The sequence below is a fragment of the Gasterosteus aculeatus genome, chromosome Y, assembly GCF_964276395.1.
Source record: "Gasterosteus aculeatus chromosome Y, fGasAcu3.hap1.1, whole genome shotgun sequence".
In the NCBI taxonomy this organism is placed as follows: Eukaryota; Metazoa; Chordata; class Actinopteri; order Perciformes; family Gasterosteidae; genus Gasterosteus; species Gasterosteus aculeatus.
This window is the reverse complement of record NC_135709.1, coordinates 18,060,561-18,078,063: the sequence shown is the minus strand read 5'-3', so window position 1 is coordinate 18,078,063 and position 17,503 is coordinate 18,060,561. Positions and strand designations below refer to the sequence as shown.

At 48.1% G+C, this 17,503-nt stretch overlaps 1 protein-coding gene across 13 annotated transcripts in view; it reads right to left on the bottom strand.

Annotated features, from left to right (window-relative positions):
* The window catches only part of LOC120812590 (genetic suppressor element 1-like), a 55,611-nt gene that overhangs the window by 11,139 nt on the left and 26,969 nt on the right, over nucleotides 1-17,503 (bottom strand). For 12 of the 13 annotated variants that reach the window (XM_040168709.2, XM_040168716.2, XM_040168712.2 and 9 more), the window contains exons 2-3: nucleotides 11,604-11,783; nucleotides 1,407-1,606 (exon numbers count right to left, since the gene is read on the bottom strand). In XM_040168709.2, coding sequence (XP_040024643.1) covers nucleotides 1,407-1,606; nucleotides 11,604-11,783 — 380 coding nt within the window. Of the gene's footprint in view, nucleotides 1-1,406; nucleotides 1,607-11,369; nucleotides 11,463-11,603; nucleotides 11,784-17,503 lie in introns of all 13 variants that reach the window. The other variant, XM_078097675.1, reaches the window with a different exon arrangement.

Sequence of the window (17,503 nt, the reverse complement as noted above, 5' to 3'; positions counted from 1 at the left end):
AAAGTCTCAACTTCTCCACTATGTAGATGGAACAGCTGGAAGAAAACCTTTGACTATAATACATCAATCACATTTCCATGATAATGCTTCATATCGGCCGGAGGTCAGACAGACCGTGGACAATCCACAAACAAATTACCTCTCCCAGCAACAGCTGATCTGCTACCTTAGTTCTGTTCAAAACTTGCAGAGAAATATCTGTGCTTTGAATGTGTTTGAATAGTTTTGAATGGGTCACTCATGAAAAGCAGTGACGGGCCGTCTCTCTCTCTCTCTCTCACACACTCTATCATTCGGCAATATCCACTGGTTAAGAATAAGAGGGGGAGGGCAACGACACACGGAGGGTCTGGAAAGTAGCCATCACATTCCTCGACCTCTGACCCTGCAGACAGCCAACTGCCTCCACAGATGCAGCAATAAACACACATAAACAGTGGGTATCTTTGGCTGCATACGGTACTGAATCTATGCAAAGATTTAGAGCCCTCTCATCTCACTCCGTCACTCTCCTGCTCATTCTTCCTCCCCTTCTTTCTTAACACCTCATTCTCTGTTTTCCTGCCTCCTTCCCTCTCTGCATGTCTGAATAGGAGCCCCAGGCAGGCCGAGCCACAGAGTGGTATTTGTGAAGGGGAGAAAGGCAGCTCTGATCCAGGGGGAAGTGGCTATTGTGGGGGCTCACCCCTGCATTGTGTGAGGGGCCTGGTTCCTCGCTCCACCTTAAATGCGTTCGCACACCCACAAGCAAACACATCCATAGACAAACACACACTGGTCCCTCTTCACATCATGAGCCTTTTGTGGTGAAGGATTAAGTACACACACACACACACGTGCACGCATACACTCACACACACACACACACACACACACACACACACACACACACACACACACACACACACACACGCACAAACACTGCAGGAAGCTGAACACAATACGTGCCAGTCTCTGCAGCCTTCAGTGTTTCCTTACAAACCCCTCATGTGTTGCTGCAAAAGACATGGACTGATTAGTGAGAGGAAGAGGGGGTGAGGCAGAGGGGTGGAAGCACGGAAATGAAAGAATAAGACAAGACAGAGAAAACGAGAGGGAGGGAGGGGGAGGGGGGGGGGTAGACAGACAGAAATGGAGGGATGGCTGGGTTTGACAGTTGACAAGCACTGGAACTATTTCTTTAATGGAGGGAGCAGCAGCAGGGCGGATGAAGGAAACCGAAAGAGACAGACGACTCATCGGTGCCGAGAGAGCGAGAGAGAGAGCGAGAGAGAGAGAGAGAGAGAGAGAGAGAGAGAGCGAGAGAGAGAGAGAGAGAGAGAGAGGAGAAACCAGCAGTACAAAGGAACCAAAAGCACAGACACACAGCGAGAGCGGCAGATGTCCGCGCTCAAACTTGCTCTCACCTGTCTTGCGTCGGCCCTCCACAGGCCGTTGCTGGTCTTGGTAGGGGCAATGGTGACCACCGGGGCGGTGCCGGATACACCGTGGCCTCTGGTCTGGCCCAGGTGGGGCCCTAGCGAGCCCCGCTTCGGGGTGGTTACCGGCGAGCTGTGGCTGGTGGCCGGGGACGGGACGGGAGACGACTCACCGCTGACGGCAGAACCTGAGGCGGGGAGGAAGGGACAGGGTTAACAACTGCAGCTATCAGACGGCTGATCCGATTAAAAACGATTTCAGGATCAAACAACCCTCCCCCGTGACATGATACAGACGGTGCACTCAAAAGAAAAACAAACTTTTTTTTTGTCAGTCGCCGGCATACAACGAGATAAATAGTGATTCAATCATTTTGATTAAGAGCATTCTGGCTAAATGTAGAAGGAAAAAAGGAAATTGTAAAAAGGTACAGAAGGTAGAAGAGAGGAGAAAATGCGTGCATGTGTAATATGTGTGTGTGTGTGCACGCCGATGACGAAAAAGAAAAGATATAGAGACAACAAGGGAAGGATGTGACAAAGGAGGGTGTTAAAAAGAGGCTGGGGTGCGACACAGCCAATTGTGAGGGGGGGGGTGTTCAAGAAAATAGCTGACATACGCTCCTCCTTCTCAAACCCACCTCCTACTTCTCGCGTCACACCGGCCTCACCTCTTTCGCCCTCACTTTCCTCTTTCACCGCCCTCTCTCCTAACCAAATACTTACCCTAGTAACCTCTGCCCGTCCGACCACCTGCCCTCTTGACCCTATTCCATCACATCTTCTACAATCTATCGCACCTGACCTTCTTCCGTTCCTCACCTGTCTCATCAACAACGCTCTGTTATCTGGCTGTTTTCCCAATTCTCTGAAGGAGGCAAGAGTCAACCCTCCCCTGAAGAAACCCACCCTCAACCCTTCTGAAGAAAACAACTACAGACCGGTCTCTCTTCTTCCCTTTTTGTCCAAAACCCTTGAACGTGCTATCTTTAATCAACTCTCCTCTTATCTCCACTGGAACAACCTCCTTGACCCCCACCAGTCAGGTTTCAAGGTAGGCCACTCCACAGAGACTGCTCTCCTTGCTGTCTCAGAGCAACTCCACACTGCTAGAGCCGCCTCTCTCTCCTCTGTCCTCATCCTTCTGGACCTCTCTGCTGCATTTGACACGGTCAACCACCAGATCCTTATTTCCTCCCTTCAGGAACTTGGTGTCACAGGCTCTGCTCTCTCCCTTCTCTCGTCCTACCTCGACGGCCGCACCTACCGGGTAACCTGGCGAGGATCTGTGTCGGAACCTTGTTCTCTTACTACTGGAGTTCCTCAGGGTTCCGTGCTGGGTCCCCTCCTGTTCTCGCTTTACACCAACTCTCTTGGCGCTGTCATTCGCTCGCATGACTTCCCTTACCACAGCTATGCCGATGACACCCAACTAATTCTCTCCTTCCCTCACTCGGACACCCAGGTGGCGGCTCGGATCTCTGCCTGTCTAACTGGCATCTCTCAGTGGATGTCCGCCCACCATCTGAAAATCAACCCCGACAAGACTGAACTACTTCTCTTTCCCGGAAAAGATTCGCTTACCCAGGACCTGACAGTCAACTTTGGGAACTCTGTACTAATGCCCACTTTGACCGCTAAGAACCTCGGCGTCACACTCGACAGCCAACTCTCCCTGACTCCCAACATCACCGCGACAACGCGACCCTGTAGATACACGCTCTACATCAGGAGAATACGTCCCCTTCTCACTCAGAAGGCAGCGCAGGTACTGATTCAGGCTCTTGTCATCTCCCGCCTGGACTACTGCAACTCCCTCCTGGCTGGTCTCCCTGCCACCGCCATTCGACCTCTGCAGCTCATTCAGAATGCAGCAGCTCGACTGGTCTTCAACCTTCCGAAATTCTCCCACACTCTCTTCACTGGCTACCGGTGGCCGCCCGCATCCAGTTCAAAACATTGGTGCTCACGTACCATGCTGTGAATGGATCGGGTCCAGCTTACATCCAGGACATGGTCAAACCCTACATCCCAACCCGCACTCTCCGCTCTGCATCTGCAAAACTACTCGTCCCTCCCTCACTGAGAGCAAAACACTCGACTAGATCTCGACTCTTTGCTGTCCTTGCTCCGAAATGGTGGAACGAGCTCTCTGAAGACACCAGGACCGCAGAGAGCCTTCACATCTTCCACCGCAAACTAAAGACACACCTCTTCAGACTCTACCTCGACTAAAGACTAACAAATTGTAGCACTTAAATTGTACTTGTAACGTCACTCATCTATAGCAAATTGTAAATTGGCTTATTTGAGGAAATTGCACTTTCTTGTTTCTTGTTCTCCTGAGTTTGTACCCTATGGTTGAATGCACTTATTGTACGTCGCTTTGGATAAAAGCGTCCGCTAAATGTCATGTGTTACGGCTGTCACCGTGGTCTGTATTTCTGTTTTGTCTGTACCAAGTAGGCTGTGCGGCCCTGTGGACTGAAGCCCCGCCTACTTCCGGGTTTCGGTGGAGCACCACAGGTTCACTCCAGCTCCACCCATTGGTCCACTCTGTCTCAGCGCGCCCAATGGCAGGGCACCATCGCAGCCTTACCTCCAGCACTTAAGGAGAGCCCACCAGTGGCTCGAGGCAGCTTGTCTTGGCCAGTGGACTTGTGTGCCTGCTGTGTTTGTGATTGAGTGCACCCGGGTTGAGTACTGTGCTTTGGGTCTGTGTGTTTTTTGCCAGCACGGAGCTGACAAAAGGGGGTGAGTTAGGGCCAGAGTCTACACTGATTTCACCACACGTAGTTCTTTGTTTGTTAGCGTCATAGGTGTAGTGGGTGCTGTGCTCTTTGTGTTTTTTTCTGGTACGCGCCTACTGTTTGTTTTAACGTATGTTCAGGCTTAGTCCTCCTTTTGGGGATCTCTTTTATTTTACTTAGTTTGTCTTTCACAGCACCCTCATCCACCCTCCTTTTGTTTGTTGTCACGTGCCTGTTTATCTCTGGTTGCAAATAAATCCTACCCTTTTACAACTGACCAGGTTCTGCCTATATGTTTATGGTCCCCGCAACCCTAGACCATCCAGGGGGTCGTAACATATATGGGGGCTCGTCCGGGATCCCTTTCTAGAGGAATCCCAATTGGCAGAGATTGGTTGCGTAGTCGATTTGTGTGACTAGGCGGAGCGGAGTACTGTAACGAGGTGCAGCTTGCCTGAGTGAGGGACTCATGGCCGCTGCCCGGTTTGACCTTGCAGCTTTCCTAAGCCAGCCCTCAGTGGAGCAGTTGGATGTGTGTCGGAAAGATGATTTGCTTCAGTTAGCAACCCACTTTGGCATCTCGGTGCCCAAAACTATCCTTAAAAGGGTGTTGAAACCTATGCTATCGTTAGCATTAGTCGAGAGGGGGATAATTGTAGTGCCAGAGCTGCCAGAGAAAGAGCTCATGTTCCCGGTTGCTGGTTCAGCTGCCAAAGGGGAGGTCACGCCTACCCCTGACCTTGCTACAGATGTATCTGATACCGACAGAGCAGGTGAGAGGCCTGCGACTCCTTTCACCCTGCCCAGGTTTGATCCTTCCTCTGTCAGCAGTGCTCACTCGCTAGGAGGAGCGCGGCTAAAGGTTCGCCTTGCCCGCCTCCAGTATGACGCACAAGACAGGGAACGCCAGATGCGTTTCCAACTCGAAGTACGCCGAATGGAGATTGAGGCTGACCAGGCAGTGCGACTGCGGACGCTAGAGCTCGAGAGCGCCAGCGCAGCCATGGCTGGTGGGGCCGTAGGTTCTGCTGGTACAGTTTCTCTCCCCCACTCATCCAAATTGGACTCGGTAAGTCCAGGATTTGATGTTAGCAAAAATATTGCTTTAGTACCTTTCTTCCGAGAAGCTAAAGTGGACTCGTACTTTCAAGTTTTTGAGCGAATAGCCTTGGCATTAAAATGGCCGCCTGAGGTCTGGTCTTTACTGTTGCAGTGCAAGCTACAAGGCAAAGCACAGGAGGCTATCGCTTCCCTTTCTGTAGAGGATAGTACAGACTGTGAGACAGTTAAATCCGCGATCTTGCGAATTTATGAGCTTGTGCCCGAAGCTTACCGACAAAAGTTCCGGTCACATAAGAAACCAGCAGCGCAAAGTTACACAGAGTTTGCCCGAGAGAAAACTATACTCTTTGACCGGTGGCTTGCGTCATCTAGTGTAGCTGGGTTCAGTGCACTTAGGGAACTCTGCTAAGTAGAGGAGCTTAAACGCTGTCTACCAGAACGCATAGTGATGTACTTAAATGAACAAAAAGTGTTAACGTTATCTGCTGCAGCTACGTTAGCGGATGAGTACATGCTAATTCACAAACCAGCCTTTTCTCAAGTTGTAAACAGTACCCGCCGCGGAAATCTAAACCAGTCTACTCCTCCTAGGCACCCTAGTGTGAAGGAAGAAGAGCGCCGTTGTTTTTATTGTCATAAGAGTGGACATGTTATTGCTGATTGTATGACTTTGAAACGCAAAGACCAGCTGTCATCGCGTGTGCATCAGCCCAAAGGTGTCGGGTTAATTAACGATTTGCGATGCCCTAAACTAAACTGTGACCACCAAAGTGAGGTTGATGCCTGTTTTCGCCCATTTGTACTCGAAGCCCTTATTTCACTGACGGGATTGCCAGCAGACCAGCAGTCTGGTAAAGTGCTACGAGACACTGCCTGTTCTCAATCAGTGGTGTTGGCTTCTGCGTTACCCTTTTCAGCTGAATCCGCTTGTGGATTCGCGTCCGTCTTAAGGGGCATTGAAATGGGATATGTGCCTCGGCCTGTGCATAAGGTACACATCCAGTCTGATCTCGTCAGTGGGTTTTTTCCAGTAGCAGTGTGTGATGAACTTCCCATACAAGGTATTGTGCTGCTCCTAGGAAATGACATAGCCGGGGGTAAAGTTACTCCAACTTTGGAAGTGTGCGATGTACCAAGGGTTCCTGGCTGCAGCACAGAGTTACCCAAAGTATTTCCGGCCTGTGTCGTCACTCGTGCGCAGGCACGCCAGTTGGCGTTCGAGTCGGATATTTCGCTAGCTGATACAGTGTTTTGTGAGCCTTTTCAGACCGCTGATCCAACTCCAGTGAAGGAGCCAGCGTTGGTGGAGTGCGAAACCGAAACGTCCCCTTCCTCCCCACCACTGCCAGCTACAAGAGAACGCTTGGCTGTGGCTCAGAGAGAGGATCCAACCTTATGGGCCTACTTCAGGAATGTGGTGAGTGACAGCAACACAGCAAGTGGTGAAAAAGTAGCGTTTTACCTAGAAAATGGTGTGTTAATGCGGAGATGGTCTTCAGGGGTACCTCCTGATGCAGATTGGCAAAGAGTGCATCAGATTGTAGTGCCTTCAGTTTACAGACAGCATGTCTTATCGGTCGCCCATGAAAGTAAATGGTCGGCCCACTTAAGAGTCACTGAGACTTACCAGTCAGTGTTGCGCCATTTCTTCTGGCCTGGGTTGAAGACCGATACAGCTACGTTTTGCCGTAGTTGTCATGTATGTCAGATGACCGGGAAGCCTAACCAAAAAGTTTCCCCCGTCCCTCTACATCCCATACCTGTGATTGAAGCACCTTTTGGCAGAGTGATTATCGACTGCGTAGGTCCTTTGCCACGCACTAAGAACGGCAACCAATACCTGTTCACGATGATGTGTGCCGCTACTCGCTTCCCTGAGGCTGTCCCACTCCGTAACATCACTGCAAAGAGCATAGTTAGGGCGCTAACTAAATTCTTTTCCACTATCGGTTTACCCCGTGTAGTACAGTCGGACCAAGGCTCTAATTTCCAGTCCAGGCTGTTTAAACAAATACTAGGGACGCTCAATGTACGCCATGTTGTTTCGTCTGCATACCATCCTGAGTCACAGGGTGCGCTAGAACGGTGGCACCAGACGTTAAAGTCTATGCTTAAGAAACATTGCCATGACAATGGCACTGACTGGGACGAGAGCACTCCGTTCGTTTTGTTCGCTGCTCGCGACGCTGTACAGGAATCACTAGGATTCAGCCCTGCCCAGCTGGTGTTTGGACATACTCTCCGTGGTCCTCTGCACACACTGCATGACCAGTTTCTGTCTTTGCAAGCCGTTCCTGCACAAAACGTGCTAGATTATGTTAGTCAGTTCCGTGAGCGACTGCACAGAGCTAATGCCCTCGCTAAGCACATGTTGACTGCCGCACAAACCGCTATGAAACGGAATTACGACCGTTCCGCTGTGGAACGTACCTTCAGTGTTGGAGACAAGGTCTTGGCACTACTGCCAGTACCAGGTCCCACGTTGTCCGCCAAGTTCTCAGGGCCATATGAGGTTCACGAAAGGCTCAGTGACACTGACTATGTGCTAAGCACCCCTGATCGGCGTAGGAAAACACGTGTGTGCCACATCAACATGCTAAAACTTTATCATGCCAGGAATAAGGGCCCAGACTCCGAGGTTACTGCTAGGGGGTGCAGACCGCACTCCGTAATTGGGAAACCTCAGCTTGGAGTGGTAGCTTTAACTGTGTCTGACCCTATGCCTTTACCAGACGTCGACGATGTACGGCCGCGTTGTCCCGTCTATCCAGGTTCCCGTCTCACTAACTCGGAGGCGGTTGAGGCATTACCTACCTGCTTACCACATCTGTCCCATGCCCAAAGGCAGGACGTGATAAAGTTAATTACGCAGTTTCCAAGCTTGTTCAGTGACGTGCCAGGCAGAACTAACGTAGTAAAACATGATGTTGAACTAACAAACCCGCGTCCCATTAAGCAGCATCCGTACCGTGCAAATGTAATGAGGCGTGAAGTAATGAAAGGTGAGGTAGAGTACCTCCTTCAGCATGGCCTTGCCAAGCCTAGTTCCAGTCCATGGAGTTCTCCATGTCTTGTGGAAAAGAAGTCTGATGGTTCACCGAGATTTATCACAGACTTTAGAAAAGTTAATGCAGTCACTGTGCGTGATTCGTATCCCTTGCCGCGGATGGAAGATTGCGTTGATGCCCTCGGTACAGCCGTGTTTGTGAGCAAACTAGATCTCTTAAAAGGATACTGGCAAGTCCCTCTTACTGAGCGTGCATCTGAGATCTCAGCCTTTGTGACTCCAGATGACTTTTTACAGTACACTGTGATGGCTTTTGGGATGTGCAACGCTCCCGCTACCTTCCAGAGATTAATAAACACTGTGCTAGCCGGTGTTAGAAACTGTAATGCCTATATGGATGATCTCATTATCTACTCCAATACCTGGGAGAGTCACATGCTCACCCTCTCGGAAGTGTTTTCTCGCCTTGCCCACGCCAACCTTACCATTAACCTCGCTAAATGTGAGTTCGGGAAGGCCACTTTGACCTATCTAGGCCGTCAAGTTGGCCAAGGTCAAGTTCGTCCAGTGGAGGCAAAAGTAGAAGCTATTTCTTCAAGTCCAGTTCCAGCCACTCGTAAAGCGTTGCGCTCGTTTCTCGGTCTGGCTGGTTACTACAGAGCTTTTTGTAGGAACTTCTCGTCTGTGGTCGAACCGTTGACCCGGTTGCTTAGCCCTAAAGTTGACTTTGTGTGGACCCCAGAGTGTCGCGTTCGATAGTGCTAAGTCCCTCCTCTGCCACGCTCCCGTCCTGGCGGCCCCCGAGTTTTCAAAGCCTTTTAAGCTAGAGGTGGACGCCAGCGCTGTGGGAGCTGGTGCCGTGCTTCTGCAGGAAGATGTAGAGGGTATAGACCATCCTGTATGTTACTTCTCAAAGAAGTATAATCGCCATCAGCTTAACTATTCGACCATCGAAAAAGAGACCCTTGCTTTGTTGTTGGCCTTACAGCATTTTGAAGTCTATGTGGGTTCCAGCTCTCTGCCGGTGGTGGTTTACACGGACCACAACCCACTCGTGTTCTTGGCCCGGATGTACAACCATAACCAGAGACTCATGAGGTGGGCCTTAATGGCACAAGAATACAACCTGGAGATACGGCACAAGAAAGGTTCAGAGAACATTATTGCAGATGCCTTATCTAGACTGCACACCTAATACAGCAGCAATGTGTGTGAGTTTAAACTGTCAAACTGGGGAGTTTGTGTTTATGGGGGGGGGTGTTACGGCTGTCACCGTGGTCTGTATTTCTGTTTTGTCTGTACCAAGTAGGCTGTGCGGCCCTGTGGACTGAAGCCCCGCCTACTTCCTGGTTTCGGTGGAGCACCACAGGTTCACTCCAGCTCCACCCATTGGTCCACCCTGTCTCAGCGCGCCCAATGGCAGGGCACCATCGCAGCCTTACCTCCAGCACTTAAGGAGAGCCCACCAGTGGCTCGAGGCAGCTTGTCTTGGCCAGTGGACTTGTGTGCCTGCTGTGTTTGTGATTGAGTGCACCCGGGTTGAGTACTGTGCTTTGGGTCTGTGTGTTTTTTGCCAGCACGGAGCTGACAAAAGGGGGTGAGTTAGGGCCAGAGTCTACACTGATTTCACCACACGTAGTTCTTTGTTTGTTAGCGTCATAGGTGTAGTGGGTGCTGTGCTCTTTGTGTTTTTTTCTGGTACGCGCCTACTGTTTGTTTTAACGTATGTTCAGGCTTAGTCCTCCTTTTGGGGATCTCTTTTATTTTACTTAGTTTGTCTTTCACAGCACCCTCATCCACCCTCCTTTTGTTTGTTGTCACGTGCCTGTTTATCTCTGGTTGCAAATAAATCCTACCCTTTTACAACTGACCAGGTTCTGCCTATATGTTTATGGTCCCCGCAGCCCTAGACCATCCAGGGGGTCGTAACACATGTAATGTAATGTAATGTAAATATGATTGTTACGTACAGTGCTATAAGGGAATAGGTCTACAGATATGGTGTTCTTTTTTTTGTGTTGTTGGTTTGTGTTTTTGTCTCCCCCTTCTGTTTCCATTCTCTCACTCACAGATGTGCACACCTGGTTCCCCTCATCCAATCACCACACCTGTTCCAGATCTCCCATCAACCATTCCTCTTTCTATAGTCAATGTTTGTTTTCAGTAGAGGAGGGCTATTTTGTGTTGAGCTGGGCTCTCGGTTGGAAGAGCACTGTCTTGTGGTAGTTGTGGTAATATCTTTTGGTGGTGTGCACAGGGTCAATGAGGACAGGTAAGATACTCTGGGGTTTACATATTGCATACACGTAGGTGTACCTGTTGTTAGTACCCTAGGCTAGAGTGAGCACCACCCACTGTACTTTTGGGTGCTAAGCACCGGTCAATGAGAGGGGGGGGGGGTGTTTATGTTCTTTTCTTTGGTGCCACTGAAAGTCCTTGTTGATCCCTGTGTTGCTCTTTTGCAAAATAAATACTTTTTTGTTACATTTTGTGTGGTGGATTTTGTGTGGCTGGCGCCTCACTTGCTTTGACCTGTTGCCCTTATGTTGCGCTCCAGGTCGAGCCACCAGGGAGCGTAACAATAAGGAGAGAGTATGTGTGCGTGGTTTGTAACATTCACGCTACTCTATTACTCTCACTAACACTCACTAACCGGTAGAGACAAACACATTCAGAGCGCGAAAGGGGCGGAGGTCGGGGGGATAATGAGATGGAGAGAAGGTGGGAGCGGAGGAGTTCACGTAGAGCTAAAGGTGGAGAGAGAGCTACAGGGAGCGAGAAAGAGGAAGCGAGAGGATGATGGAGAGAGCTGCTTATAATTGGCTGTAATTAGATTCTCATTATTAGGAGATGAATGGAAACGGATGAAGGAAGAGACAGAGAGGGAGAGGTCAGGATGGGTCAGCTCTTATTCAACACCTTCATTAGGAGACCAACACACACACACACACACACACTAACACACACATACCAGTCAGTAAAACGTTTCAGAATAATCTGCAAAAAACACCTTGGTGTGCGAAATGATCTGCTTACACAATTATTGACACTGTGCAGTGATGCATCAGGCAATTTTCTGTCATTAGCACCTTGTTTAGGTAATTAAAGGAATAGTTTTGGAAATATGCTTACCCTTATCAAGTCGAATGAGACGATTGTTACAATTCTTGCGACTGTGAGATAAATATGAAGCAACCGCCGGGGGACATTAGCCTAGCATGAAGCCTGCAAACAAGGGGAAGCTGGAGTAGAGGTGGTTCCTTTGGTTGTGACCGAAAAAGAGAAGTCTACTGTACGAGTGTGTGTGTGTGTGTCTTTATGACAGGGGACCTGCAGCTGCTGGAGCTGCGGGTCTTAAAAGCTCACCTCTGGGATCTTCGGCCTGTTTGGCCAGTTTGCGCAGGGCAGCAGCGAATCCAGAGTTTGCAGATTGGGCGACCACGTTCCCATTGGTTAGTGGGCTGAGGGGGCTGACAGTGGCGGTGGTGCGAGTTGCCGTGGAGATCATTCCTAATGATGCCGATTTATTGGACTCATGGTTCATACCTGAGAAGGAGAGTGGCAGGAAAAACATTTTTGGAGCTTAAGGACAAATTGCATCGTGACGTTTTTTGTTTGTTTGTTTGGCGTCCCAGTAAAACAATGGAGTCGGGAAAAGGTCTGTGATTCTTTTGTCAGGTAATGAACTAGTTTACCATCTGCTTTCTGCCAGTAGACGTCTCATTCATCTTGAGTGAATGAAAATCATCCACAAGGTCTCCAACAGAATGGACAGAATGTGTGTGAGTGTGTGTGTGTCCCTTTTGTGTCTGGACATCACAGTGAGTCCATACGCGTGGGTCAGCTCCGTCAGAGTAGAGCTGTTGTGTCAAATAGAGCGGTGACCCTAATAGCAAATGACACACATGCACACACGTCCATTTCCTCAAGGGAGCCAGCCAACACATCGCAAGACCTCGGCAGCGTCTACACGCAAACATGATTAGTTATCACTGCAGTTTTACACCCTGGCAGAGGGAAGCACGTGAACGCACAAATAAAACACATATACACACACACACACACACACACACACACACACAGACAACAAGCAAACCCATTGATCTACTGCATAGTGGACACACTTGGATCAGATGTGGTTAGCGTAACCTTTGTCTTTATCCTCTACCCTCTTGCTGACCCACTAATGTTAATTACAGATGGAATTAGCCGCCAGCCCCCTGCCTCCTACAGCAATGACCTCATTACCACCACACACACACACACACACACACACACACACATGCCACAGGAACCACATTCAAACAGTCAAAGCTGTAAACACACTCATGAAAAATTAATAAGGGTACATTGAACACCACTACTGAATGATCTGCTAATCACGTGGAGGGAACGAAAGAAGCAAAAGAATAAAGGGCAGTCAGTTCGTTGATTGACAGCATCGTGAATCTCGTGTTATTCACAGATTACATGTCATTTTACCTGCAAGCTTTTAACACGTGTGAGCAATGGCCGGCAGAGGAAGCCGCGGGGCGGCGAACACAGCAAGAGAGGGAGATGAGTGCAGAGCAGATTGAGGGAAAGGAAATGACCAAGCCAAATCTTTAAGTTGGTGAACATGGAGGGCGCACAGCGGTTGCTGCATGAACTAATGTGAGCCTTCAGAGAGACGTAGCTGTGCAATTCTGCAGCACGTTTTGAAAATATAAAACCAACAATTTAAGTTATGCATTATCACAGTGATGCCAAAGCTATTCCAGGTTTCATGACAGTTTAATCAGGTCGTTTCCAGCGGCCACAAAGCGACCCGGACAGATAACTAATAACCTGTCGACATCCATCTAACTGCCCTTAATCACACATCTAATGAGTGCAATGTATACAATTAACACGCGTGTGTTTATGCACCAGAAAACAGGGTACACAACATCAGGAATCAGGAAACATTTATTACCATAATATGTCATACATACATACGTATGTATGTATACATGTCATACATACAAGGAATTTGTCTTGGCGGTTGGACTCCATGATGGCCGTGTAGAAGTGGACCATCATCGTCTTTGGCAGGTTGAATTTCTTCAGCTGCCTCAGGAAGAACAACCTCTGCTGAGCCTTCTTGGTGATGGAGCTGATGTTCAGCTCCCACTTGAGGTCCTGGGTGATGATGGAGCCCAGGAAACGGAAGGAATCCACTATGGTGACGGGGGAGTCACACAGGGTGATGGGGGAGGGTGGGGCTCTGTTCCTCCTGAAATCCACAACCGTCTCCACTGTCTTTAGAGCGTTGAGCTCCAGGTTGTTCTGACTGCACCACGACACCAGATGGTCAGACTCCCACCTGTAGGCGGACTCATCCCCACCAGAGATCAGTCCAATGAGGGTGGAGTCATCCGCAAACTTCAGGAGCTTGACGGACTGGTGGCTGGAGGTGCAGCTGTTGGTGTACAGGGAGAAGAGCAGAGGGGAGAGAACGCAGCCTTGGGGGAAACCGGTGCTGATGGTCCGAGAGGCTGAGACATGTTTCCCCAGCTTCACGTGCTGCTTCCTGTCGGACAGGAAGTCTGTGATCCACTTGCAGGTGGAGTCGGGCGGTGCAGCTGGGAGAGTTTGTCCTGCAGCAGAGACGGGATGATGGTGTTGAAAGCAGAGCTGAAGTCCACAAACAGGATCCCGGCGTAGGTTCCTGGGGAGTCCAGATGCTGGAGGATGTAGTGGAGGGCCATGTTGACAGCATCGTCCACAGACCTGTTGGCTCTGTAGGCGAACTGCAGGGGGTCCAGGAGGGGGTCGTGAGGGACTTCAGGTGGGTCAGGGCTAGCCGTTCAAAAGACTTCATGACTACAGAGGTCAGGGCGACGGGCCTGTAGTCATTGAGTCCTGTGATACTGGGCTTCTTGGGAACAGGGATGATGTTGGAGGTGTAGGATATTAGAAACAAATTGACGATCCGGTTCATAAAATTTATAAAAATTCATATAGTGTACACCAGAATACAGCCATGATTCTGAAACTGTGTAATCAATAAAGCAATGAGAATATTTTAAAACCACTGTAATTCTGCACTGTAATAGAATAATATCGATGCAGTTATGATTGTATTTGATGTAATGTAATCAACTGGAATGCATGCATGTAATACTTGAACAACCACTGATATTGACTAAGGACCATTCGAAATCCGAGTTACATTGAACTCACCAGAAGACTCCCAGAGGTGTGGACACTGACTTTCACACCTTTAAGCATTGTTATAAATACCTGTAGGAACCATTGTTCTGGAGTTCGCTGGTGGAGGCAGCAGACGGGCACTAGGGATGGTCAAAGGACTGACCTGGGGCCTGTTGGTCGCTGAGACCAGCGGCTCCTCAGCTGAGATGTTCTTTTTACCACAACGCCATCTCCTTTATTAAATACATTTGATTTAACCTTTTGACCAGCGATGACCTCTGTCCGTCCGGCGTTTCTTCATTTTTGAACACAACAATTTGGTGACCCCGACGTGATGGAGAGCAATGGACGGACGGAGGAACAGCTGATCTGAACAAAGCCCAGCGATCGATTTTCTTCACTTACACGGCGCCATCGAAAAGGTAACCGGCAACCAGTTGTTTTAAAACCGAAATGCTGTATGTTTATCATAGAACATTTAGGTGTGAGAGGACAAGATACGTTGTTTTGAGGTAAACTCCATTTTAGTGAAAAAATAATTTTTCTCTTAGCTTGAATGGCCGTTGTGATAAAAAGCACATTGTATATAGTGTTTGTTTGGACGTCTCTGTGTGAGTTACCGACAAAGCTCGGTTGTGTAGCGTTAACGCTAAGTGAATGGGCGACGTTATTTAACTGATCAGTCATAGAATGAATGGAAACCTAGTATAGGCCTCTAACCGGTTGGGGATAGACGTATAGCAATTTATAGACTGTATACGTAATGCACTGTGTATAACGCGCTAGCAGAGTTAAGTCCACAAGGCCTGATTGAACCAGGGTTGTGTTACCAGCAGTAATTGAGTGGAAGAGGTTCGCGTTGTAATGGCGGTTCTTCGTTGTCTCCGTAAGCTCTTTTAGACTCTGTTAGGCGGCACAATAAATTCAAATATGAACTAGACGACGCCAATGAGGCTAGATAACTAAAAAATAAATAAATACATTTGGAACTTGTGAGGACAGAGCCACGCGCCGTAGTTGCCAAGAACTGACTAAAATTTTGCAGATAATTAAGTGCAGGGATAAATAGACCTAAAATAATAAGAGATAAGAGATAAGATAAGAAATAGGTCATCATATAACTCGCCTTGCAGGTGAGGACAGAGTCACGGACCAGCGCGCCGGAAGGCTGGAAGTTACAATTTAAATTCGAAAAGGGTGAGGACAGTGCCACGGCCGTCTGCCAAGACCCAAAAATAATAAATTACTGGATACATTTTTACAATAAATATAGATCAGTTGAAAACGTTGCGAACTTGTATATAATTGTATGTTGCATGTTGCGAAAAGAATGAAGCCGGATTAAGGATTTGATTGGGGCCTGGTCTTGGGGAAGACGGAGGACATGTTTTTGGAACATTACAGGATGGCGGGCGGAGACAAATAGAGAAAACAGTTAAAAGATGGCTGAGAAAGAAATTCTCAGCTTGGTCTACAGAGGGGACAACAATGACTTGTTATCCACCACTACTGGGGGTGGAGAACATGTGCTTTGGAGATTTCCAAAATGGCAGCCGGCAACAGTTAAAAGAAGAAAGTTGCACCAGATGTAACAGTTTCTGTATTTCCCACCTCCACTCTGTATTCCCATTAAACAGTGTCTCCCCTGTCTCCATTTTCCAAATGATCCTAACATTTTTTTTCTTCCTCCATTCTTAGGACCATGTGATTTTTGCTTGCATTACAAACGGTCTATGGACTTTTTCTAGGCTCTATGTGATTCTTTGTTTTAACGTTTATGTAATTGTTCTCTGCTTACATTAACACAATTTTCCCATTTATTGTTTAAACATTTTTACAAATTAGTGAGTTTAAGAGAGACTCTGATCAGAGTCTGCAACACATCACACACAGACACACACAGCAGCAGCACACCTGAAGATGCACATTAGCACACACACCCATGGGTCTTGGGCAAGAGACAAAGGACAGGACGCTGTCTGTGGAGCCGGTCTGGTAAGACAAAAGGGAGTCGTTCCCAGAGAGGTGCGACCCATAGGGACGTAGGGACGGTCAACAGTCCAGTGGGTGAATATATGTAAATAGTTAGCACAGAGGGAGACGTTTAAATGAGTGGGAAATAATGTGATTTGAGCCAAATCTGTAGACCTTGTTGTAAATAATTTGTTATTTTCTCTTAAACTTAGTGATAGGCTGCAAGTTGTTGAGTGTGGATATGAGATGTACAGTGCACGGTACATCTCATACAGCATCTTAATGACGGAAGCACATTTTAGATCATAGGGCAGTACAGAATGGGAAACTTTGTTACAGACCATCATCCTGTAATGATTTTATCAACAAACCATACAAACATGTAACTATATATGATATATTGATAATCTACCATTTTCATTAGGAATACATGAATGTTCTAGGTCACTAACAAACCATGAGTTGAGTTTTGAGTTCACAGGTAGAGAACGCAGGTAACAAACCCCCGAAAGCGGCTGCAGCCCTGACGACTGAGGATGCAAATGAAAGTCCAATTGTGATGGAAAGTCACAAAGACAATGGTGAACTGACTGTAATGGTGGGGGCCCTCAGTGGGCCAACAGATGGAGGAAGCAGCGAACGGATTGGTAAGATGCAGAAGTCAAAGGTTGCAGACAGCTGACCAACAGGAGGGACTTAGCAGGTCTCCCAACAACAACAAACGGGATAAGCATAACTATTTTTACAGGGGTTCTGTTGAGAGTAACATGGTCTCAGAGTCCCGGATCAGAATTCGAAAACCACACACACTGTTTGAATGCAAATATTCTGTGTATCATGCTTTAATCATTTTTCTATATCATTGCATAGGGACTGTTGTTTTCTTAATTTCTGTTTTTCAATTTAATGGAAGAGCTCGCCAGCCAGCGTCGAACTTTGAGACAATGCAAAGAAGTCTGAAGCTGACCTGATGCTGATTATGACACATTTATTTTGAGACATGGGTTAAAATAACACATGTCTCAACAGGAGGGATGTAGATATAGAAATATTTTTCCAAATTGAACGATGGGAAAACTTAACAAAAGAAGAGAACCAACACACACACACACACACAC